Here is a 24,201-nt window from a genome sequence, read left to right as displayed (position 1 = left end):
TCCAACTTGTTTTAGGCGTGTGCCTATGATAACATTAAATAAATTTAGACAAAAATAATATTAATGTCAAATAAAAATACTACAAAAAGTTGTTCGAGTCAATATTGTCTGCATTGTATATGTTTGCCCAATGAACCTAAATAAAAAATAAATGCTTCAATATTGTTTATAATACACATATGCACCATGCAATATTAGGGCAACTTCTTAAACTTCTGGGAAGGCTTTGGCAGAACATGCTGCCCATCTTGAATCACCAAAGTTGCATTTTTACTAGTCTTTGGCATTGTTGTCCTAGAGGATCCGACCACTTTTTTTTTTCCTTTTGAACAAACTGATGTATGTTGGCAGGAAAAAGACACATGTACATGGCATATCATCATAGGCACACGGCTGAAACAACTTGGGTAGATTTGATATGGAACAAAAAGATGATGGACCAAAAAGATAAAATTATAAGGTGAGAATATATTTAAAAAAATGATGAAAGGTCGTGGTAATTGGGATAGTTTTCCCTTCCCTTTATTTAAGCATAAAACGACGAGTTTTCAACTTCTTTAAGTTGTAAGCCATGTAGTCAAACAAATAAGCTACATGTGCATGCCATGTCATAACTAGCACACGCCAAAATAATTGTGAGTAGATATGATACAATACGTAAAAATAGTGGACCAAATTGAAAAATTTTAAAGGTTAGGGTAGATTTACAAAAATGATCAAAGGTCAAGATTTCTGGAATCGTTTTACCTTATATTTATTGTTCGTACAAGTTTTATAATGTTTAAATCCATTTAGAATTAGATTGTATCACAAATTGATTCGGGTCAACTCATCATTGGTGTATGACCCACCCATAAAACTAACAAATTCAATTGAGCTAAGGAAAGGTCCCTATAATAGAAATATTACAATTTTTACAATTAGTAAAACTGTACATAATTAAGATTGGAATCATCCACTTAAAAAGATGAGCAAAGTAAAGTCTATATAAATGGTAAGACATTAAGACCTCAAGGTATGAAATACATACTCATTCTTTTCTATACATATTCTTCTCTCTAGTCACTTACTAAATTAATAGGGTGAGTTGTTGAACACAAATATTTGGCAGCTTTCTTTTTTATTTTTTTTGATGAATAGATAATATGAAGTTTAAGATGTCAAATTTGATACTCTTCTAATAAGATATCAGTCAATTATTAACAAGTTATGAAATGATTAAAGCACTTAATTTTCCTAATTAAGAATATTATGGTTTTGCGACGGATAAAAAAATATAAAAACATAAAAATCAAATTGAATTAAAAAATTTATATAGAAAAAATAAAAAATATATCAATGGTTTCACACTTTTACAACTTTAAATTTATTTGTTAACAAATAATAGTACGGGCTTCAAATCATAAGCTATTTTCAGTATATTAGCACTGTCAACCTATGTGGACATGATGATTCAATTCAGTGACTACATCGGCTAATATTGGTCTCATTCACCTGCTACAATCTACACTTGCATCTTACACAAGGTTGTCGATTGATTTAGTCAAATATAAAGAGTGACAAGAAGAGAGATAATATCGATTCTTCTTTAAATCCAATTATATTGATTGCTAAATCTTTACCTATAAGTGTACCGTGTAATTGCAATATAGACTAGTGAATCAAAGTCGATCCCATAAGAACAGCTCACTTGATATTTCGTAAAACTTGTGTAAACTAAAAAAATAAATTACGAAGATTGGAAATTGAAATAGTAAAAGGAATTAATGAAAAAGTTTAAACTTTTATAGTTAAAACACTAGAGATCTAGATCTCATCTAAAGGTAATAATCATAGAAGTCAAATCCAATTCTCAATTCTAATACTCTAAGTTATTCTAATGTTCTATTAAGCTATTAAATTGTACTCAATTAAGATATCATTGATTCTTAAAAGTAATAAACATAATCAAACTCATTAACCAACAATTCAAGAATCATAATCTATTAAATATATTCTTTTTTTTACCTAAAAAATCATTGTGTTTAATCTCATAGACCTAGAGCTATACTCCTCCTTTCATTCCATCATATAAACTCTAAAATAAAAACACTATGGTGATTAATCACAATAATCACAATAAGTACCAAAAGGTTAAATCAAGAACTAAAGAGGATTATCATTGAAATTTAATCAGAAATCTATTAAATTATATCTTTCACTCTAGTAGAGAGATTAGTTACTCATACTAGATGAACAATACACATATGAGTAAAATGAAAAATATATATAATTAAGAATGAAGATTAGAGAAAATGTTACTTTTAATTTCTAAGAAATTATGAATCTCCATTCAATTTTGTAGCAATCTCCACTTTCTCTCCCAAAAGTGTTTGTCTCTCTCTCAAATTGAATACATCTCCCTAAACTCTAAGTTATAATGATGTATTTATAGAGCAATAAAAAAATATAAAAATAACTCATAAATATATATATTTTTTTTTTCATTTGTTATATTACAGTCTATTTTAGAACCTAATAGAAACAGAATTTGGACTTGGATTCTTTATAAAAGTTGTAGCCCTTGAAGAGTATATTATTTTAGGACATCTATAACTCTAGCTAAGGTCCAAATATTGAGATTGATCCAAACAGAAATAGACTGCATAACATATGATTTCAATCGGTCCTCCAACAATTTTTGATTCCATTTTTTCATGAGAATTGGTTCTAGGACCGGTTCATAATAGAAATTCATTTTTTCTTCAAGCTTCAATCGAATCTGTGACTGGCTCTAGCCCAATTACCTCCTCTAACGTGTTGGTAAACTGGTTCACCATATAACTTATTTTTTCTTGTCTATATTTAACTAGTCTAGTGACCAATTTTCTCTAAAACTGATTCAAAAGTCTATTTATCTTCAAAACGGCTTTGGATTTGTTTGATTTCGCCACAACGCCTTGAAAACAAATAAATAGCAAGAAAATATTTAAAATACACTTAAACTCTATAAAATATAAACATATTGCTAAATAAACACATAATAAAACTATAATTATTTATTTATAAAATAGAGTTGTCATATAGCTGACGAATTTTAGACAATTTGACAATACTATAGATTTTCTCTCTCTACTAGCTTTCCTAAAAGACTAATTTTGCAACAATTGAATACTACAATGAAATTTAAGAGCTGAAATTTCTAATATTGTTAGTGAATATATTGAATATCATTAATAATTTGAAGCATGAACTGATATTTATTTTAAAAAAAGCATGCATTAAAAATAACAAAGCATATATATATATATATATATATATATATATATATATATATATATATATATATATATATATATATATATATCATGTTACTATGGAATATTAGCTTTATTTCAAATTAAAATTTTATTAATTTGCTGAAGTGTTTCTATTTTATTATATCTTTCTTGCATAAAATAAAATAATTAATCAAATAAATTAAATTTGATGTGTAAATAGTATAAATGTATATTTATTCAATTAATTAAATACATAAAATACAAATATTGTGGCCTCTATGATTTATTAATTAATTAATTTTATTCATATTGTACGTAAGATTATCAAATCTCTTAGGAGTAGTTCACATGTTTGCTTCCCACCTGACTCATTATATTCTTAAACTCATAACATTACTTAAATCGTATATGAACTAAATCTCTTATAAATACTCTTAGTAAGATTGAAAAACATAGTCTAAACTAAGAATATCTCTAATAACACTTTTTATTTTAAAGAATATAATTTCTATAATAAAAATATTTTAAGAAATATTCAAATGTAAAGAATAGAAAACATTATTTAAGTTCAATTACCTTTTTATATTTTATTATATATTTTATTTTTATAAGTATTAATGACTTAATTTTTTTCTTTAAATTTGATTAATAGAAAAGTAGAATTAAGAATATTAATTAATAAAGTATAAGAAAATTCATAGTGTATCTTTTAAACTCAAAATATAGAATGAAGTTTGGCCATGTGGAGACTAAACCAACTCTTTATTTGATATTTAAAAAACAAAGAATGCTATTGAAATTATATTTTATGCTATAATTTATTATAAATCTCCTAATTAGATAATGATTCGTTATCTTAGAATATTGTATATTTTATAAAATTAAGTTTATTAGTTATTATAAATTAATCTTTTTAAATAGTAAATTTTTATTTTATAATTAAACAATAATTTTTTATATTGGAAAATAGCTTATATTTAATTTTAAAGGGGCAAAAGAATAGAATCTCCATTTCTTTTAACTTAAATGGCAAAGAATATGAGATGCAATTGGAATTTTCAAAAGGGTACTAATATATGCACATTCTGAAAACAATTTGTAATAATATGTACATGTTCTAAAATAATAAGAGGGGAAATTATCCCCTAGCCATCAATGTGACTTCGCCTCATCATTTTACCAACAGTTGCTCGTAAATTGTTATATTTATGTCAATCTTTTTAATAAATATAAACAATTACATTTATTATTGAATAAATATACATTTATTATTTTATTAAATATAAAATATAAAATATTCCTATATATCTGTTACACTCATTTTTATTGCTGATCAAATTACAAACTTAAATAGTCATGCTAGTTTTTGAAGAATTATAACTAAGGGGTGAAGAGTTATGGTTTAGAGGTAGACTGACTGGCGTTATATTAAACTGGGGTCCACTCCTGAATGCTAACAGCAAATCGCAATATGAGGGCAAGCGAGACCAGATATATACTTTATTTATGTTCTCTAAATTATTGATAATAAAAGGAATTCCAGAGAACAATTATCAGGCCTGCACCACCAAATAGCCTGTCTTCCAATTTTATGTGAGGTATATATTATATATAATCTCGTTGACAACTTCCACTTCTGCCTTGAAAATCTAGTTGCATTTTTGTAAATTGACAATTAAATTTATAGATAATTACAAATACCTTTGGATTAATGCTACCTTACATTTTCATTTTTTTTAAGAATATATACTTTCTTTTTCATCTAGCCGTTGATATATCATTTAGCAACATGTGAAATGATAAAAAATAAATAAATATAACTATCACCAAAATACATACTATACTATCTTATTTGATCCCTAATTTTCTGTTTTATATAGCAAATTAGCTTCTAAAACTTATAATTAAATATTTTAGTCCCTGGTAGAAATCATGTCAACATATTGACCATCTCTGTATATTTTGACTTAATATACATTATTAACAGAACCATATATAAATGTTAGGGATGAAAGTTTATATTTTAAAACTTGAAATAATCTCTAATATTAATTACTTGAGCTTTGGATGCATCAAAAAGTTCATTGTTCATGCCTATCCAACTTGGAACTATTAAAATGGATGACTTAGTATCAATTTCTGATATATTTATAAAAATCTTCTTGTAAATGAAGCTTTATACACATTAAATAATAAGTTAACTTTCTGATCTATCTTATGCCTCTTCTATCTTCTACATCTCCTAGGCAAAGCAAGATAATAATATTTTAAAGACCAAACCTTCGGAGTCCAAGAAGAAATAAGGAAAGAAAGCAAAAGCTGCAGAATCTTTTCTATTTTTTTTAATATTGGAGATTAGGGTATTAAATATATTTATAAAGTAAAGATCTGCAGTGCTTGTTGACTATATATTATACAAATGAGCACTCAGAAAAGGAAAGTCCTAGAACACAACATTGGATCATTATTATACCAAGGCTCCTGCAAATATACAAAGTCTTTTTGGGAAAAGTTATTATCTTCGCAGGTTCAGCCGCAGCAGCAGAAGCAGCCAGGAAACATGAGAGTATTCTTTGAGTCTCAGTTACCGGACTCTCAAGGCGGGTCGATGGATGTAAATCCATGGAATTCTAATAGTTCAAGCATCAACCCTGGCCATTTTATATCACCAACTTCAGCTGGTTTGTTTGCAATGGAAGGGCGCATGGGCTTTACACAAGGTGATCTTAGTACTGTTGGTAGCTTATCCATATGTACTCAAGTCACCGAAACTGGCACTCTAGTTATGCAGACTCATGAAGACAGTCTGGATGATCCTCAATCACCTGTCAACTTTAGCATACAAAATAATAACAATCCAAGAAGTGCAGAAAAGATACATATGTATCGAAGTTCGCCTGGGAATGATCTTTTTCCTCCAATACTGCAGAAATCACCAAATAAATTTACCACTTTGAATCAAGTAAGGCAAGGCCATATTAGTTTCAAAAATCATCAGAGCCGTGAGGTGGGTTTAAATTTATAACATGAATTGTCAATCTGGACTAATCTTGATTAGACTGGTTATATATAAGATAATAATGATATATGTTCTCATTTTACAGGCTGGTTACAATCCTTTCAGCATTCAATACGCAAAACCCAGTTCCTACTTCAAATCATCTGGAGCAGATATTGCATGTAAAACACGTATTAAATGGACCCAAGATCTTCATAAGCGATTTGTTGAATGTGTAGATCGTTTAGGAGGAGCTGAAAGTAAGTTATAATCCAATGAATAATAATTAGTATGACGGTAAAAGTAGATGACTAATAATTACTATTATTATTATTTGTTGTTTCATGTAGAGGCTACTCCAAAGTTGATCCTGAAGCTGATGGGGGTTCAAGGATTAACAATATTCCATGTTAAAAGCCACTTGCAGGTTTTGATCTGATCATGATCATGATCACCGTTAAAATAGTTTTTGTTCGGATTAACGTAACAATCTGATTGTATTTTTCTGCAATTCTTTTTACAGAAATATCGCATTGCTAGATATATTCCCGAATCAACAGAAGGTATATTCCTCTCATCCTTGCTCCATTAATTGTTATTAAAATTTGGAAAAAAGCTCATTTTGGCCACTAAACTTTGGAGTCAGGGCCAAATTGCTCAAATTTCGCCTTTGACCAAATTAATATCTTTGATTTAATTGAATCAAAATAAGCGAAGTTTAACTTTATTATTAATTTGTCCAAAAGGGTGATAATTCAGGGTTTTGGCCCTGGCTCTATGGTTGAGTGGCCAAAATGAGCTTTAACATCTTTTCTGCTTCTTGCTATATATGTTAAATGAAAAAAATCAAAGCAACATTATCCATGTATTGTTTTTGCTTCTTGGATTCGCTAGCATATTCAAGTATTTTCTTGATCTATTATACTTAATATTGTGTTTGTTGAAATAAGTTTCGTAAAATGTTATGAAATTTGTCTACGAATCTACCGTTTATTGTTGAAATTAATACTTATTCAGATTTTCACTTAACTAAATTTATTAAAATTAGTTATAATTGAATTAAATTTTAATAAAATAAATAAAAAATTTCAAATAAATTCCACATTAATAGTTCAGTAATTTTATAATAACAAAAGATTTTTATTCAAATTTATTATTTTATTTTATTTTCTGTAATTCTCTCATATTTTATCTTTTTATGTAGTTTCTCTTATTATAATTTACTGCAAATATAATATTCATTTCATTTGAAACGAGTTCTATAATTAGTATTTAACATATCAAACATTGTAATTCATTTGTAAATAAAGTAATGCGTCTTTTTATTTCTAAACTTTACATATTTTTTGCAATCCTATTCTAATATAGTAATAACTGTTATATGAACTTTCAGAAATCACTAGGGAGAGAGGGAAAGAGAATAATGGTAAAGATCGGAGAATGAACAAAGAATAAAAGAAAACTCTAAATTGAAAACAATGTAGTGTTTAGGTTAAAGCATAAAAAATCATCATTTCTTTATAAGATAAAATGATCAATTTAATATTATTAATCAAAACTCACCATTTTGTTTCATAAAAACAGTGGTTTTGATATTTTAACACTATTTTTCATATAAAAGTTAAACACACGTCTAAAGATAATTTGATAAAATGGTAACAATTTATAAAATTTATATAAAAAATTGTTACTAAATTAAAATTACCAAAAATTTACAAAATTATATAAAGTGCAAAATAAATAGATTCATTACACCAATTATAATTTTATTCAATTTTGCGGTTATACTTTTAAAGTTAAGCTTAAAAAAAGAGTTCGAGCTCGAAGTATAAAAGAACATGACCAAATAGGTTATGATTCTATGCATTGAAATTGTTGAGTTTATACTAGTATAAAGGCATATTGGTGTAAAAATAAATTCAAACCTTATACTATTTTCACCATCATCTTCAATCTTTCCAATTTTGATAAATTTACCTAAAATAATAAATGTCTTGACAATTTGGTCAAATAACTAAGATGATCAAAATTGACTAATATATTTTATGTAACGTAATATTAAACATCTTTTGGCATTAATATTTAAATGCGTGAGTTCATACAACATCTCATTTTCCATTCAATAAATTCTAATCAAGTCAGATTAAATTTTCTTAATCCAAGTTAAATAGTTGTCTTGTACACTAAATCATTAAATCTAAAAAGGTTCCTTGCAAATAAATTAGGAATAATTTTGAGTTTACTAATGTTTAGTGTGCAGGTATACATTTAATTTTATTATGGTTAAAAATAAATAATTTAAATTATCAATATGACAAATGAGGTATTATGTGAATCTCTTGCATTTTAAACACTAATGTTAGTGTGTTACATGTCATATTATATAAAACTCATCAACCAATTTGAGTCAGCCTTGTCAATTGGCTAAAATTGCCAAAAGTGTTTGCGTGTTCGAATAAATTTTCCGTTAGAAGAATTGTACATAATAGCCAAAACGCAATAAAATTTGAATTTTATTTATTAATAAGCCTAGTATAAATATTCAAATATTATTCTTATGTTGTTATTCAATTTTGTAATCAAACTTTATAGTTAGGCTACAAATTTAGACAAAGAGTTCCAAGTATTATAAAGGAAATGACAAAATATTTCAGGATTTAATTGACTGAAATAGTTGAATTCATACTAGTGGAAGAAATCAATCAATATTCATACATATAATTACTGTAGTTGAATTAGCACTAATGTAAGAAATCAATCAGTATTCATATATATAATTACTGTATCTAAATGTTGAAAATGTTACATGTAATATTTACATGTATCTCTTTATGATCTAACCTATGAAGGAAGAATTTATAAAATTTCACCTTCCCCTTCAAAATTAAAAATGGAGACACGAGTTAATTAGTCTCAAAGTTGAACCCGGTTAAGAGTCCACCTCTCCTCTTCCCAATGTGATACATCTAGAAAAAATTGGAGCATGGCAATGAATGGAATATATCCCCAGTCATATTGACTGAAATATCTTATGTGCATACTTAACTTTTTTATTCTCCCATTATATTTTTCAAGCACTAGATTGGATTCTTGATCTCCTAACACTTTGCCTTGAAAACATGTGTTTTCTCCCATTGTATTTGTCAGCATCAGCACTTTATATGGCTATTATGTATTTGATTTTCAGGAAAATCTGACAGAGGAGTTGCAAATTTAATATCAAGACTTGACCCAAAAACGTAAAGATATTGTACATCCAAATTTACTCTTGAAGGTATCATTTTATCATTTTTATTTTCCTATAATGAAAAATCTTTTTGGATCTGCAGAGGCATGCAGATAGCTGAAACACTAAAATTGCAGCTTGATGTCCAGAGGTGTCTACATGAACAATTGGAGGTTTTGATTTTTCTTTTCTTATTATTATTTTCTTGTTTTCTTTATTCCATTTTCTCTTATTCATCCATGCAATGATTTAATCTAATATCTCAATGTTCTCTATTTCAGATACAAAGAAATTTACAGTCGCGGATCGAAGAACAAGGGCGGCAACTCAAACAGATGTTAGATCAACAACTAAGAACAAACAATACTTTGCGGGAAGCCAGAAACTCAGATTTCACCTATCGGGAAGATCCATCAAATGATACCCACTAACCTTTCAAATATAAGTATAAATGTTGTGTACCTCAAGACAGATACTGACCCTTAGATTGTTCAATTGAGTTCTATCATTAGCTCAGTTTAGTGAAAGGATTAATGCAGGAATAACCTCTTTAATCTAACTGCTATTAATCAATTAAGAGTTGTTTCCACTTGGCAAAATGGTGTCTGTTTGTCTATGTGACTGAAAACAAGAGAAACAAAATATAATAATTTAAATAATTGTGTGAAAAGTAGAAGGAAGGTCGCAATATTATGTTGCATGAACCAATTGGTACCTTGGATTTGTGACCATGGCTATAAGGCAACGAGGTCGAACCAGTAGGATCATCCGTGTGATAAAAAAGGTTATGCTGCAGGATTATTCATAAACTACATTTCCCTCTTAAATCTTGTTTAAGATCATAAACATGAGCGACTTAAAAATCAAAGCTTACTACTACATCATGTCTAATCAAATCTATTGAAGTCTAACAAATCAAATCTGCATAATCCTGGGCCTTGTGCCTATATCAACATATTTTGAACATCTTCTCCATGTACATTATTCATTGTGTGAAAAGATATATGCATGTCTGGTAATGTTACCTTACACATAATCTTTTCTCTTAAACTTAGAGATGCTAATAATAATATTTCAACACATTGTAATTAAACAACTAGCTTGCCAATATGTAGGGATGGTTAAGTTCTTTTTTGCCAAATGAAATTCTTTGGTGTCTTTCTCTTTTCCTCCCTTTTTGTTTAGATATCGGTTGTTGCGAATTGATCCAAGATATAGCAAGTCTTATCAATTTTTTCATGCCTCTGTATGTTCAAAATCTCAATCCGTCACAAATTTTCTCAATAAAAAATCATAGAGAATCTAATATGTAATTCCTGACCAGATATTACAGAGAATTTCTGTAGGGAAATAGATCAAAATTATTATTGGCCCAAATTTCTCCTGTGCACAATATATACCAAATGAAGCAATATCGGCTATTATATAGGATAAAAATCTGTTCAACAAGAGTAGAAAACAAATGAAACAAGTATGATCAAGGTAGCGATTCCATTCCATACGAAGCTTTTATTTTGAGCACTTTATTATATATACAACACAGTATTGGGTACACATACCACAACCTTATTTACTATAACATGTTCTTAATATAAGAGTACCCATCATCATTACATATTATATAATCGTTTGACTAGTTTCTACCAATTAACTCAACTTTCAGAATTTCAAGTTATCCATGAGTGGGACTTTAGGAATTGAATTCCAAAAGCATTTAAAATACTCATCAAGTGTTACAGTCTTGTATAATGGCGGACTTCCAGACTTGTTGACAAGTTCTTTTGCTAGAGCAATGCTGAGAGATGAGTTAGGATTGCACAAAGTAACTACTGAAATCCTTTCCTTTGATTTGTTCACTATTGCTCTGTTAATTGGCGATTTGTATATCCCATTACTCATTATCTGCATCATTTAATTATGTTAACCAATTGTTTATTTTTTTACCATAATCACACTTTAGTACTCTATGAAAGAGTACATTTAAAAAATCATAAATAATTTTTTTTATCTATTATAGTGTATATAAAAGTGCGAAGAAAATAGGATGGATAAATATACAAATAGAGCCTAACTAATTCATTAGTTAATTAGATCAATTTGATCTTTTATTAATTTTGATACCTAAGAGGGGAATATTCCAAGAAAAGAGGGCCAACATGCCGTATACTACACAAGAGGTAATCATCTATTTACACTCGCCATAAATGCGAAACTTATCTAGTGCAGATGAAATAACTTGAACTTGAAACCTCTCACCTTATGAGTAAACTCTATTAGAATTTAAAATCAATAGTGATTTTAATCTTAAAGAATATTATATTTTGATTATATTTTAATATTACATTTAATTAAAAAATTATTTTTAATTATATAATAATTTATAATCCTGAAAATAAGAAATTAGTTATATTTTAATATTAATTTTAATAATTTTTACTTACATTCTTTTTACAAATTCAAATAACTAAAGAAAAGTATTTGTCTATCAGTATCTATATTAAATTATAGGATATAATATTTTTTGACATGTGTCACTATTTAGACACATAAAGGTTTTATTTTTACATGTGTATTGAATTTTGACACGTAAAAAATTCAAGTTTACATATACTTTTATGATTATATATATATATATATATATATATATATATTTATTTATTTATTTTGACATGTATTATTATATTTTGACATATAGTATCTTTATTCGAAATATGTACTTTATATGTAATTTTATAATTTTTATATTAATTTATTGATTAAAAATTATATTTTAAATGAAATAAAAATTTTAATTCTAAAAAATAGCATCTCTATTATATTTTTGAAATTATGTAGATTAATAAATTAATTTACTAATTAGATAATGATTATGGTTTTAGATAATAATATTTTAAATATTTAAATATTATATTAAATAAAAAGTTGATTTTCTAATTGTAGAATAATTTGTAATCTTAAAATGTAGTGATATCAATTATATTTATAGTATTAATTTATATAATACTAAAATATATTAATAAATATCCTTAAAATAATTTTTATGTTTTTTCACTAATAACATTTTATAATATTAAAAGGATTTTAAGAAAGACATTTAGAAATATTGAATTTATTATTACTTTTTAAACTATTATAAATAATTTTCCCTATAAACTTGGTTGACTATGTTTTTTATAATTAAAATAATTGCAAAAGTAATGCAACACTTATTATGATTTTGACACATAAATTGAGGTAATGATCTAATATTTCTACAATGTTGTAGCAATAATCAAAATCAAGAATCCAAGATTACCTCAAAATCACGACCGCACCCCCCTATAGCATAACCGCGAATTGACAAGTTCAAGGGTAGAAGGATTTGAAGCCTTATAACAAAAAATCTCGACTGCATAATAAGAAGCGCAATCGTGAAAATTGAACTTTTCAAGACATAGATAAGAGGGTTACAAATTAGAAATCGCGACCATACCTAAGGAAGGCACAACTTAAGTTTCATGAAACGTTGTGACCTTTACAACCCACCAATGGTTATTTTTTAAGCTGCCAATGCTTGAGTGCCATGTCAGATAGCCGTTGGAGTATTTTGAAGAATCGCGACTGCGACATAAGAAGTGTGATCGCAATTTGCATTCTCATAGTGCATTTAATGCACTATCCAAAAACAAAGGTTTGGTGAAGTTTTTGAGATACATGAGTAACGGCTTTTTAAGGTTTCTAGGATAAAAAACCACCTCAAAGGGTCTTTAATAGTTGATTAATAACCTCAAAAAGCTTTCATTATTATGTATTCAATTTCTCTCTTATTGTAATAAATTCTAACAATCTTTAGTTGTTGTAAGAGCTTAAATGCTCTTACGAGGTTTGAGTTTTAGCCTAAATACTTGGAATTTGGTTTGAGAGTTAGCATAGATAAAACTCTTACTACGGTTGTGTGTGTACCTCGAAACACAAAATTGTAAGGTTTGGTGTGAGCTCCAAAAATGCTAAGTTAAGAGTGAGCTTGTGAAAACTCTACTTGTAAAGACATGAATGGATGGATGCTCAAAGAAAATTTAATGGCGAGAGTAAAAGAGAAATGATCATCCTCCTTAGTTCATTCTCTAGAGAGAAACATGAGAGAGTTCAACATCTCCCAATCGCCTACAAGATTTGGAAGGCCCTAGAGACTTACCACGAGGGTACAAAGCAAGTAAAATCCAAGAAAATCCAATTTCTTATGACAGAATATGAACTTTTCAAAATGAAACCAAATGAGAGCATCACCGACATAACTAACCGGCTTCTCACCATCATCAACAATTCTTTAAAAATTAGATAAGCATTATGAGCTTGTTGACATCAATAACAAAATTCTCAAGGCTCTATCAAGGACTATGGTTCAAAGGTGAAAATATAGAGGAAGCCAATAAGGATTTGGGGAAGGTGTCCACGAAAATTGGGTAAGTATTATGAGCTTGTTGACATCAATAACAAATTTCTCAAGGCTCTATCAAGGACTATGATTCAAGGGTAAAAAATATAGAGGAAGCCAATAAGGATTTGGGGAAGGTATCCACAGATGAGCTCATAGGCAAGCTTCTCACCCATGAAATTGCTCTTAAAAAGGAAGAAGAGCAAGAAAAGAAAATGGAGTTAAGAAGGAAACCTTTGGTCCACTAGACAATAAGAAAGTGAAAGCTCTAGTGGATCTGAGTTTAGTGAAAATAAGGATGAAGAGCTAGCAATGCTTTCTAAGAGAGTCAAGGAAATCATAAAGAGTAGAAGGAAAGAGAAATGGCCATTCAAGAATTTATTTCCAACTCCAATACAATCAAGTTTTAAAGAAAATAAGGAAAAGAAGAGTGATCTCACGTGCTTTAGTTATGGGAAGCAAAGGCATATACAGGTTGATTGCTTCAAGAACAAAAATAAAAAGAAGCTTGAGAAAGAGAAGGAGAAGGAGAAAACAAAGGCTCTTAAAGCTACTTGGGATGACTCTTCATCAAATGAAGATGAAGATGAAAAAGTGACCAATATAGGTTTCATGACATAAAAGAATGAAACAAATAAGATATGCTTCAAGTCAAGCTTGAAAGAAGGAGATTGGCATGTGGATAGTGGTTGCTCAAGGCAGATTGACCAAAAATGCCAACCTATTTTCACACTTGAAGAAAATTGATGAGGTAACATTTGGAAACAATGCCAAAGATAAGATAGTAGGCATTGCCTCCGTTGGTAAGAAAGATTCTATTTCCATTGATAGTGTTTTTCTTATTGATGGTTTGAAGTATAACTTAATGAGTGTAAGTTAATTGTGTGATAAGGGTAACAAGGCCACCTTTGACTCTAAGGGTTGCCAAGTCACTTCCTTAAGAAATGATAAGGAAATCTTTAGGGGAGAAAGGTTTGATAATACCTACACAACTAACTTACACAAGATTGCTAATGATTCTTTTGAGTGTCTTGTTTCTTTTAGTGAAGACTCTTGGCTTTGGTATAGAAGGCTTCGACATGCAAAGCATAGAGCTCATTCATAGTCTAAAGAAGAATGCGTTAGTGATTGGATTGCCCAAGGTAAATTTCATAAAGGACAAGACTTGTGGACCTCGCCAAAAGAAAAAAACAACACAAAGCCTCCTTTAAAGCTAAGAATGTAATAAGCATTTCTAAACTCCTCCGATTAATTCATATGGATTTACTTGGCCTTACTATAGTTGCTAGTTTAGAAGGAAAATATTATACATATGTTCTTATTAATGACTACTCTAGATTTACATGGGTTAATTTCTTAGTTCATAAGGATAATGCTTTTAAAACTTTTAAAATTTTTGCAAGGACAGTTCAAAATGAAAAGGATTTCACATTTTCAAAATTAGAAGTGATCATGGAAGAAAATATTTTATTTGAATCCTATTGTAATGAAAATGGTATTTCTAATGATTTTTCATCCCCTAGAACACTATAACAAAATGGTGTTATAGAAAGAAAAAATAGAATTGTAGAGATGGCTAGAACAATGCTCAATAAGTATAATTTACCCACTTACTTTTGGACAGAAGCCATATGAATACATCTTGTTATTTGATAAATAGAGTTTTCAAAAGACCCATTTTGAATAATACTTCTTAAGAGCTATGGAATGGAAGAAAGACTAAAATTTCATATCTAAGAGTATTTTGATGTAAATGCTATATCTTAAATACCAAGGACAATCTTGGAAAATCCTTATCCAAAATGTGTGAAGGTATATTTCTAGACTATTCCTCCTCTAGCAAAGCTTATAAGGTGTTTAACAAAAGGTTTATGGTAGTTGAGGAGTCCATGAATATTGTTTTTGATGAGTCTAGTACACTTGATCTTATAAAAGGTTTGTTTGACAATTTTGTAGGTGATTTTGAGAAGCTTGACATCAATGGCAAAAGCCTCCAAATAGAAGAGTCTTCTCAAATTCAATCTCAATAAATTAAACCTTCTCCACCACCTCAAGGGAAGACACCACAAGATTGTGTAAAAAATAGAGGGAACCCAAGGAGTATTTGAAGGAGCTAATCATAAGTAAACTCACAAAAGGTGTAAGTATTAGGACTCAATTTAAAAATTTAGATAACAATCTTGCTTTTGTATCTCAAATTGAGCCAAGGACCATTAGTAAGGCTCTTAATGAATAGTGTTGGGCGATTGCTATGCAAAGAAACTCAAAAAATTTGAGAGACATCAATGTGGAAACTTATTCCTAGACCCAAAGATCATCTTACTATAGATTGTAAATGAGTGTATAGAAATAAGTTAGATGAGCAAGGTTCCATCACTAGAAATAAGGCATGATTAATTGTCAAAGGTTATAACTAAGAGAAAGGCATTGACTATCGGGTGTAAGACTAGAAGCTATTAGAATGTTACTAGCCTATTCTTGTCCCATGAATTTAAACTCTTTTAAATAGATGTCAAAAGTGATATTTTAAATGTTTTCATAGAGGAAAAAAATGTATGTTGAATAACCCCTCGGTTTTGAGCATCATGAATATCCAAACTATTTTTTCAAACTGACTAAAGCCTTGTATGGTTCGAAGCAAGCTCCTAGAGCTTGGTAACAAACGCTTAGTATATTTCTATTATAAAATGGTTTTACAAAAAAAAGTTGACACAAACAATTATTGTGAAAACACACAAGCATGATACTTGAATTGTTCAAATCTATGTTAATGGTACAACTAATGAATCCTTGTGTGAGGAATTTTTCAAGTGTATGACTAGAGAATTTGAGATGAGAATGATGAGAGAACTCAAGTTCTTCGTAGAATTACAAATCCAGTAATGCAGGGATGACTTCTTCATCAACCAATCCAAATATACAAGAGAGCTTCTCAAGAATTTTGGAATGGAGGAATGCAAGATAGCCAAGACACCAATGAGCACATCAACTAAATTGGATAAAGATAAAAAAGGTAAGCCAATTGATGAGAAAAAGTTTAGAGGTATGATCGAATTTCTACTTTATCTTATGACTTCTAGACCTGATATTATAGTGCTTGCTTGTGTGCTCTTTCCAATCTAGTCCTAAAGAGTCACACTTGCACGAGATTAAAAGAATTCTAAAATATTTGAATGGCATCATGCATTTAGGTCTTTGGTATCTTAAGAATACATCATTCAACATAGTAGGCTTCTCCGATGCCGACTATGTGAGTAGTCTCTTAGATAGAAAAAGCACATCAGGAACTTGTCATTTCTTAGGAGAATTCTTAGTTTCTTGGTTTAGTAAGAAGCAAGTTTTTATTGTCCTATCCATTGCCAAAGCAAAATATGTAGTGGCAGATTGTTGCTGCATCTAAATTTTTTGGATAAAGCAACTTAAGGGTTATGATTAAGTGCTTAATCTCATCCTTTTAAAATATGACAATGCTAGTACAATTAATCTATCTAAGAACCCTATACAACACTCTAGGAGAAAAAACATAGACAATAGGTATCATTTCTTAAGAGATCATATGCAAAATAATAATGTAATGTTAGAATTTATTGACACTAACAACCAACTTACAGACATATTCACCAAACCCCTTAGTGAGGAAAGATTAAATCTTATTAAAAGGGAAATTGGTCTTCTTGATGGTAATTGTCTTGAATGAATATGCTTGATTGCATGTTTGTGCTTTGTGATGATATGTTTTTCGATTAAGGAATTAAACTTGAATCAAATTGGTGCATTCAAAGTTTTAGCAACCATTCATACAATAAATGGATTGCATAAGATAAAGGGATAAAAGATCTAAGATTTTAAAAATTTCTCAATTTTTGAAAAATCATGGTCGCAATAGCCAAACATGGTTGTAAAGAAATGCAAAATTGAAGTAAAGCTTCTATCGAGATTTTGCTCATTTTTACGGTCGCGACTCTAGGATTCACAGTCGTGAAGCTAGTCAAACTAGCCGTTATGATAGAAATTCATATTTCATAGTCGTACCTTGTGATTGTGGTCATGAAATGCCCAAATTCTGCAAAAAGAATTATTGTTATTTTTATACATTTTATAGGAGTTACACCTCTTTATTGCAAAATTACTATTTTTAACCAATATTTGGGTATAAATAACCCTTTACACCTCTTACATGCATTTCCACTCATAATTATCTTTTTCACTCTCAAATTAAACTTTTGTCTCTTCTAAAGCCATTCATCTCTCATACATTTCAAATGGCTCCAAGAAAGACTTCCACCTAAATGAACAAGGGTAAAGGAAAGGCTTAAGAGCAAGAAACTCTTGCCTAAACCCTTGATGTGCCAACCAAGATGAAAGGAATAACCCAAAAGGCAAGAAGCAAGTACAAGACTCTTGCCAAAAAGAAATTTGAGGCCTTAAAGGTACCTCTCAATAGGGATCTCAGAAAACTTAGAGTATATGAAGATGTTTCAGATCATCTTAACAATATTCAAATGGATAGACTTATCTATTCTAACGTGGATGGTTACAAATAACTCACTTTGGAGTTTTTAAGTTCTTTGGAGGTGAGTAAGAGACACAAAGGAGATTTAGGCTATTTTGGCATATTATTCAACCTATTTGGGCAAAGGTACTCTCTTATAAGAAGTGACTTTGGAAGCATCTTCCATCTTCAAGATCATAGGATCACCGGCTTAGGAGATTTGGGGGTAAGTTTGGTCACCTTTTGAAAATCTATTTTTATTGAAACCAAACTTGATAAAAAATGTAACTCCAAACATATCAAATCTCTATTTTCTTAGACCCTCCATAGAGTCATCATCTATACCATCCACGGAAAGTGTGATGGGAATAAGAAAATAACCTAAAAGGATTTATGCATTCTCTATTCCATGATTCACAATAGAGCCATTCAACTTTTCTATTTTCTCATTGACATTTTGTCCATCTCGCTAAGTCTTCTCGTTGATGCATTCTTGTTTCTTCTTATGTATCCATGATTGTCAACTACTTCAAACTTCTGACCTCCACTAACCTAGCTTACTTGAAATATCCTATACCCATTAGCACCAACACTATCACTCTTCAATATTTTCTTCGCTCAAAGGTGATCAGAAAGAAAGGTGATGATTCATAACAAGTCATTTTGGGTGCTAGTGCTATCTCCACTATAGAGCAAGCAAAAGAGAAGAAAAGGGCTAGGCTAAACATTAAAGAAGGGGAAGAAGAGGAACTAGGGATTGAGGAGACCCCTAGTGAGGAAGAAATGATGGAACAAGAGACCTCGTTGATATCTAAAAGCATCATGGGATTCTCCCTTGCTATATGAATTCTTGGCGGTTGTTGGATGATGAGAGTAGTGAGAAAGATGAGGAAGATAAGGAAGAGTCAAGTGGATCTCAAGACATTTATATGCATTCTTTTTTTTATATTTCATGTTTTCAACTTTGTTTGTTCTTTCTTTTTTATTTTTTTGTCCCCTCTACTTAATGTGCAATTCTACATTTGCCTTAATGAAACTTCATTAGTTTGATTGTTCTTACTTTATTTCTCATGTCTTTGTATACTTGTTTCTTTTTTATATTGACAAAAGGGGAGAAATTCTATTGAGTAGACTAAACATGCTTAATATATTCCATATGCAACATTCACACATTAAGGGGTAGTAATAAGAACTTCTTCAAATTTTTGTTTTACAATCTTCTATTCTTAATACTCAATTTATTTTTCAAAATGAAAAAGGAGGAGATTGTGAATCTAGATGCTTTGTCTTAAGGCTAAAGTCCCTAATTTTGATTTTCACACACAAATTGAGGTCTTAATCTAATGTTTCTACAAGTATAGTTGTAGCATCAATCAAAATCAAGAATTCACGATTGCCTCAAAATCGCAACCACACCCTCCTATGGCACAACCACGAAATTTACAAGTTTAAAGGCAAAAAAATTTGATTCTTATAAAACAAAATTACGATGGCACCACAAGAGGCGTAATCGCGAAAATGAAACTTTTTAAGGTAGAGACAAAAGGGTTTTAAAGGTCAGAAATCATGAACTTGAATTTTGTGAAACATTGTGACTGTTACAACTCGCTAATGGTTATTTTCGAAGCCGCCAATACCCGAGTGCCAAGTCAGATAGCCGATAGAGTATTTTCAAGAATTGCGATCGCGATTTGCATTCTCACAATGCATTTAATACACTGTTTGAAAAGCAAAGATTTGGTGAAGTTTTTGGGATACATGAGTAATGGCTCTTTGAGGTTTCTAGGGTATAAAAATCACCTCAAATGATCTTTAATGGTTGATAAAACCCTGCAAAATAGTTCATTATTATGCATTCAATTTCTCTCTCCTTGTAATCAATTATAACAATCTTTGGTTGTTGTAAGAGCTTGAATGAATGCTCTTGTGAAGTTTGAGTGTTAGTCTAAATACTTGAGATTGGATTTGAGAGTTAGTGTAGGTAAAACTCTTGTTAGGGTTGTGTGTGAGCCTCAAAACACAAAGTTGTAATATTTGGTGTGAGCCCTAAAAATACTAAGTTAGTAGTGAGTTTGTGAAAACTCTACTTGTAAAGATTGAAAGTATAGTAAATACCCTATTAGAGATTGAGGAGGGGATGTAGGGTTAGTTAACACCCGAACCACTATATATAATTTCTTGTGTTCCTTCTTTTCTATCTCAAAACCGTCTTATGGCAAAATTCTTAATTTTCCATCCTTTATTCAATTTACATATTCAACTTTCATTTTGGATTCAGAAGGGTAAACAAATTAAAATAATAACAATAATCGTACAATGCGCAATTAAACTATTAATTTATTTATAAATCTCATAAAAATCTGATAACTCAAAACAATGTGAAAAATTAAATTTTTAAAAATATTTTTTAAATTTTGACACTTTTATATATTTTTAAAATGTTTAATAAAAAGGAAGGATAAAGGAATATAAAATTTATAATATATTAAAGAAAAGTTTAGAGTTTATCTCAATGATGCCACCAAGATCCACAACAATGGCACCATCTATAGGCTCAATAAATACCCATTGGTCATCTTTTAGAACCGGTAAAGCTGGGAGTTCACCATAATCTTGCAAGAGAGTGATGGCATGGATATCAATATGTGGGACTATCCCAGTAGCTTTCTCAGGTTCAGGACAAGTTGGATATATATTTATACGCACGTCATAGTTCCCTTCCTCATAAGCCTTATAAAATTCTTCATTTTGAACCTCAAGCCCCGTAGCCATGAACCTTATAATAGATGCTGCTACTTGTTTCATGTCTTCTATGTAACTCACCAATGTCTCCCTCTATCAGAAACCACAAACCCTTTTCATATTTACATATACCAACAAATTATGGAAACAAAAAACAACTCACTTAATTTTAAGTTACTAAGGGGGTTGTTCGGTATTGAGGTTTTAGAAAAGTATTTTTTTCAACCTTATTTTTTAATTTTCTTTTTAAATTTGAAAAATTATTTTGGTAAAAACTGGTAAATTGGTATTTTCTCAAAATTGATGCTATTTTCAAAAATAATTTTTAGAAAAGTAGTTTATAAAAAATTAAAAGTCAATATATTAAATTTTCAACTTCAGCAACAATCTCAAATGCATCTTAATTAATTGGAAAAAAAATACTTACTACTAGGAGAAACCAAGAGGAATTATTATAATGTTTTTTACATGTTTTATAATAAAAAAAAAATAAGACTGCATTTGAAATTCTTTATTTAAAATATTAAATTCTAGATTCTAAAATTTTAATAACATATTGTTAGAGATTATTTCAAATCCTCATTAATTGATCTATCAAACTGACTAGGAGATTGTTTCAAATCTAATTAATATCCAAAGAGAACATAAGATCCTTTCAAAAAGAAAAAAAATTGATTAACTCAAGTACCTAAACTGGTGAGTGTTCTCTGGCCAAGATTCCAATTTCTTGCTTTCAATGGGAAGAACTTTAAGGAAGACCATATCATTCCATTCAAGCTTCTGTTCTTCTGAGCCTACAAAGAGATGACCATACCCTTCATTATTTCCTGGCTTTTTAGCCCAACGTTCCCTCCCTCTGAAGGGAAGGTAAAACAATTCTTCAACTATTTTCTTCATTTCTGTCCATGATTCATCCGAAACTCCATGGTTCACTAACTACAGAATAATATCATTAAACAATGACATACCCAGATGTTAATAAATAAGTAGAACTCATGTGTGTTTCAGTTATGCATATTATGATACCTGAAATATGCCCCACTCTTTGCAAGCAGAGTGAAGCTTTTGAAGCTCTCCAGGTTGAGCCTTTCGGTTGACAAGGTTGGACATATCAATCAATGGCACTCGAAGTGACTGATCAGAAGGAACGGTGACGATGATATCATTCATGTTATCTCTCACGTACCTAGAAGGGATTGTATCAAGCCGTTGGCTTGCAAGCTCTTGTACACTTGGAACAGTGAGAGACCATTTAGGTACCATTGTCATTTCCATTTAGTAGCTTTTGAATTAGCATCAAGATTTCTGTTGACCCTAAAGCTTTATTTTAATGCTATAGAACTTGTGAACTAGAGTACTCATGACTTATAAATAACTAATAGAAGGGAAGGTATAAAATTTAATCTTTTTAGTTTAGCTTTTTAATACAAACAGTGACGCAATTAATTTCATAATATTTTAGTATTTGAAAATTACACCATTAGAAATTTATATTCAAATCTATTAATATTTAGATTTTTCTTCATAATACTTTAGTGTTTGAGAATTACATTATTAACAACTTACATTCAAATTCACTAACATCTGGTTCAATAGTCATAACTCCTTCACTCCATGTCGGTTGTCTATAGTTCTAACATAATTCGACTCCTTAACAATTTAACTGTCATTCAAAATCGCTATATCAATTTTTATAAAATTTGAAAAGAAAAGTCAAAAATAGAAAATAATTTTATAATCTAGTTTTTCTTTCTCTTTCGATCAATTTCGATGATATTTGAATATTTTGATAATATTAGATAACTTACTTTTCGCTATCATCCAACCAGACCGATTTTACGATAATCAATCTTTATCTAAAATTTAATAACTAAATTTATTAACAATACTAATAGATCTGGATGTAAATTATTAATAAATAACTCTTAGAATACTAAGATATCATAAAAAAATTACAGAATTAATGTATCATCAAATTTTATATTTTTCTAATTAAGTAATAAAATAATATTAATAATAATTGTCATCACCATCGTCATCATAATAACACCAAAATTGATAAAGTAAATAAATGGCAAAGCAACAAAAAGAAAAAAGGTGTTCTTGTGATGAACCATTTAATAAAGTCCAAGCATTGAGCTTAGTATGGAAATGAGCAAAGAGAGACGTATTTATCTGCTATCAAATGTATTGAAAATTGCAACTCATTGTCTTTAAAAGTACTAACTCTAAATACATCCCTTGAATACGGCATAACCCTTTAGCATTTATTCCTTGAACAATATTATTAAAAAATTAAGAAAGTAAAAATAAATAAAAATACATATTCATCTATAAGAGTTGTTGAAAATTGCTAGTTTTCAGCAATAAGGATCAAACAAGAGTAGTAAACATACAGCAGAAATAATATAGCAGCAATAAGAAAATTGTAGCAAATGCAACTGCAACATAAGAGGAAAGGTTATAGCAGAAATATGTCCTCTATAATAACATGTCTTCTCATTCTATTGATGTTTATAGGAGACAAGTATGCAGCAAAAATTACAATAATTATATGGACACTTTGTAGCTGCAAAATAACAAAGCAATTATGTAAATTACTACTTAACTTGAAATATCACATATTAACCGGTAACATTAGCCACTAATACACTCAAATACAAATATATATATTTAGTACATACATAAACACATCATAATCTATTTTAGCTTTAAAGTAGCTCAGAGAAGTCTCAATTCTAACACTTTGAAATTCTTCTTAAAGGTTCCTAGCTTTTCCCTTAGAACAACAAACTTAGACAATCGAAGAGCTTTTTTCAGGATATCTACAATTTGATCATCTGACCTCCAATGAATTAATTTTACCCTGTTATTGGCATTGCAAAATTCCTATCACATCAAATAACAATAGCTTCCTACTGCTGCACTCTCAAATAGCAGCTTCCTGCTGCTTCACACTCTTGGTAATTACCATTTATCTCCTGAGATTTGCCATATCATACTAGTAAGGACCTTATTTTTAAAAAATATATTAAAACATCCTTCTCTTTTACTATATTATACTAAAAC

The 24,201-nt window shown here is 29.4% G+C and overlaps 2 protein-coding genes across 3 annotated transcripts; one reads left to right on the top strand and one right to left on the bottom strand.

Annotated features, from left to right (window-relative positions):
* The first annotated feature begins 5,659 nt into the window (after positions 1 to 5,659).
* Positions 5,660 to 10,057, top strand: LOC112533715 (myb family transcription factor PHL13). 2 transcript variants are annotated; one of them, XR_007216281.1, is made up of 7 exons: positions 5,660 to 6,267; positions 6,365 to 6,518; positions 6,609 to 6,685; positions 6,782 to 6,821; positions 9,446 to 9,508; positions 9,588 to 9,657; positions 9,766 to 9,841. XR_007216281.1 is itself a non-coding variant. In XM_025156108.2 (7 exons), the coding sequence occupies exons 1-7, from the start codon at positions 5,680 to 5,682 to the stop codon at positions 9,913 to 9,915; spliced, it is 1,131 nt and encodes a 376-aa protein (XP_025011876.2). In that variant the 5' UTR covers positions 5,665 to 5,679; the 3' UTR covers positions 9,916 to 10,057. The 2 variants fall into 2 exon arrangements, 1 of the variants encoding a protein (XP_025011876.2); XM_025156108.2 differs by having other exon boundaries at positions 5,665 to 6,267; positions 9,446 to 9,497; positions 9,766 to 10,057.
* A 1,086-nt stretch (positions 10,058 to 11,143) lies between these two features.
* Positions 11,144 to 22,395, bottom strand: LOC8289286 (S-norcoclaurine synthase 1). The gene is made up of 4 exons (XM_025156103.1): positions 22,159 to 22,395; positions 21,821 to 22,068; positions 20,905 to 21,223; positions 11,144 to 11,392 (listed from the first exon to the last, which is right to left on the bottom strand). Exons 1-4 carry the CDS (start codon positions 22,393 to 22,395, stop codon positions 11,144 to 11,146), a joined length of 1,053 nt encoding a protein of 350 aa, XP_025011871.1.
* Between the last annotated feature and the right edge of the window lie 1,806 nt (positions 22,396 to 24,201).

The sequence above is a fragment of the Ricinus communis genome, chromosome 6 (genome assembly GCF_019578655.1).
Source record: "Ricinus communis isolate WT05 ecotype wild-type chromosome 6, ASM1957865v1, whole genome shotgun sequence".
In the NCBI taxonomy this organism is placed as follows: Eukaryota; Viridiplantae; Streptophyta; class Magnoliopsida; order Malpighiales; family Euphorbiaceae; genus Ricinus; species Ricinus communis.
The sequence above is the reverse complement of the archived record's forward strand: the minus strand, read 5'-3'. Positions and strand labels throughout refer to the sequence as shown.

What these genes read in the sequence shown, in the direction of transcription:
- LOC112533715 (XM_025156108.2), top strand. Translation starts at nt 5,680, where the DNA reads ATGAGCACTCAGAAAAGGAAAGTCCTAGAACACAACATTGGATCATTA. An exon ending in TCGTTTAGGAGGAGCTGAAA is followed by an intron (nt 6,519 to 6,608) that starts GTAAGTTATAAT and finishes TGTTTCATGTAG; the next exon opens with AGGCTACTCCAAAGTTGATC. An exon ending in GTCTACATGAACAATTGGAG is followed by an intron (nt 9,658 to 9,765) that starts GTTTTGATTTTT and finishes TCTCTATTTCAG; the next exon opens with ATACAAAGAAATTTACAGTC.
- LOC8289286 (XM_025156103.1), bottom strand. Translation starts at nt 22,395, where the DNA reads ATGGTACCTAAATGGTCTCTCACTGTTCCAAGTGTACAAGAGCTTGCA. An exon ending in AAGAGTGGGGCATATTTCAG is followed by an intron (nt 22,069 to 22,158) that starts GTATCATAATAT and finishes ATTATTCTGTAG; the next exon opens with TTAGTGAACCATGGAGTTTC. An exon ending in TTGTGGATCTTGGTGGCATC is followed by an intron (nt 11,393 to 20,904) that starts ATTGAGATAAAC and finishes CATAATTAAATG; the next exon opens with ATGCAGATAATGAGTAATGG.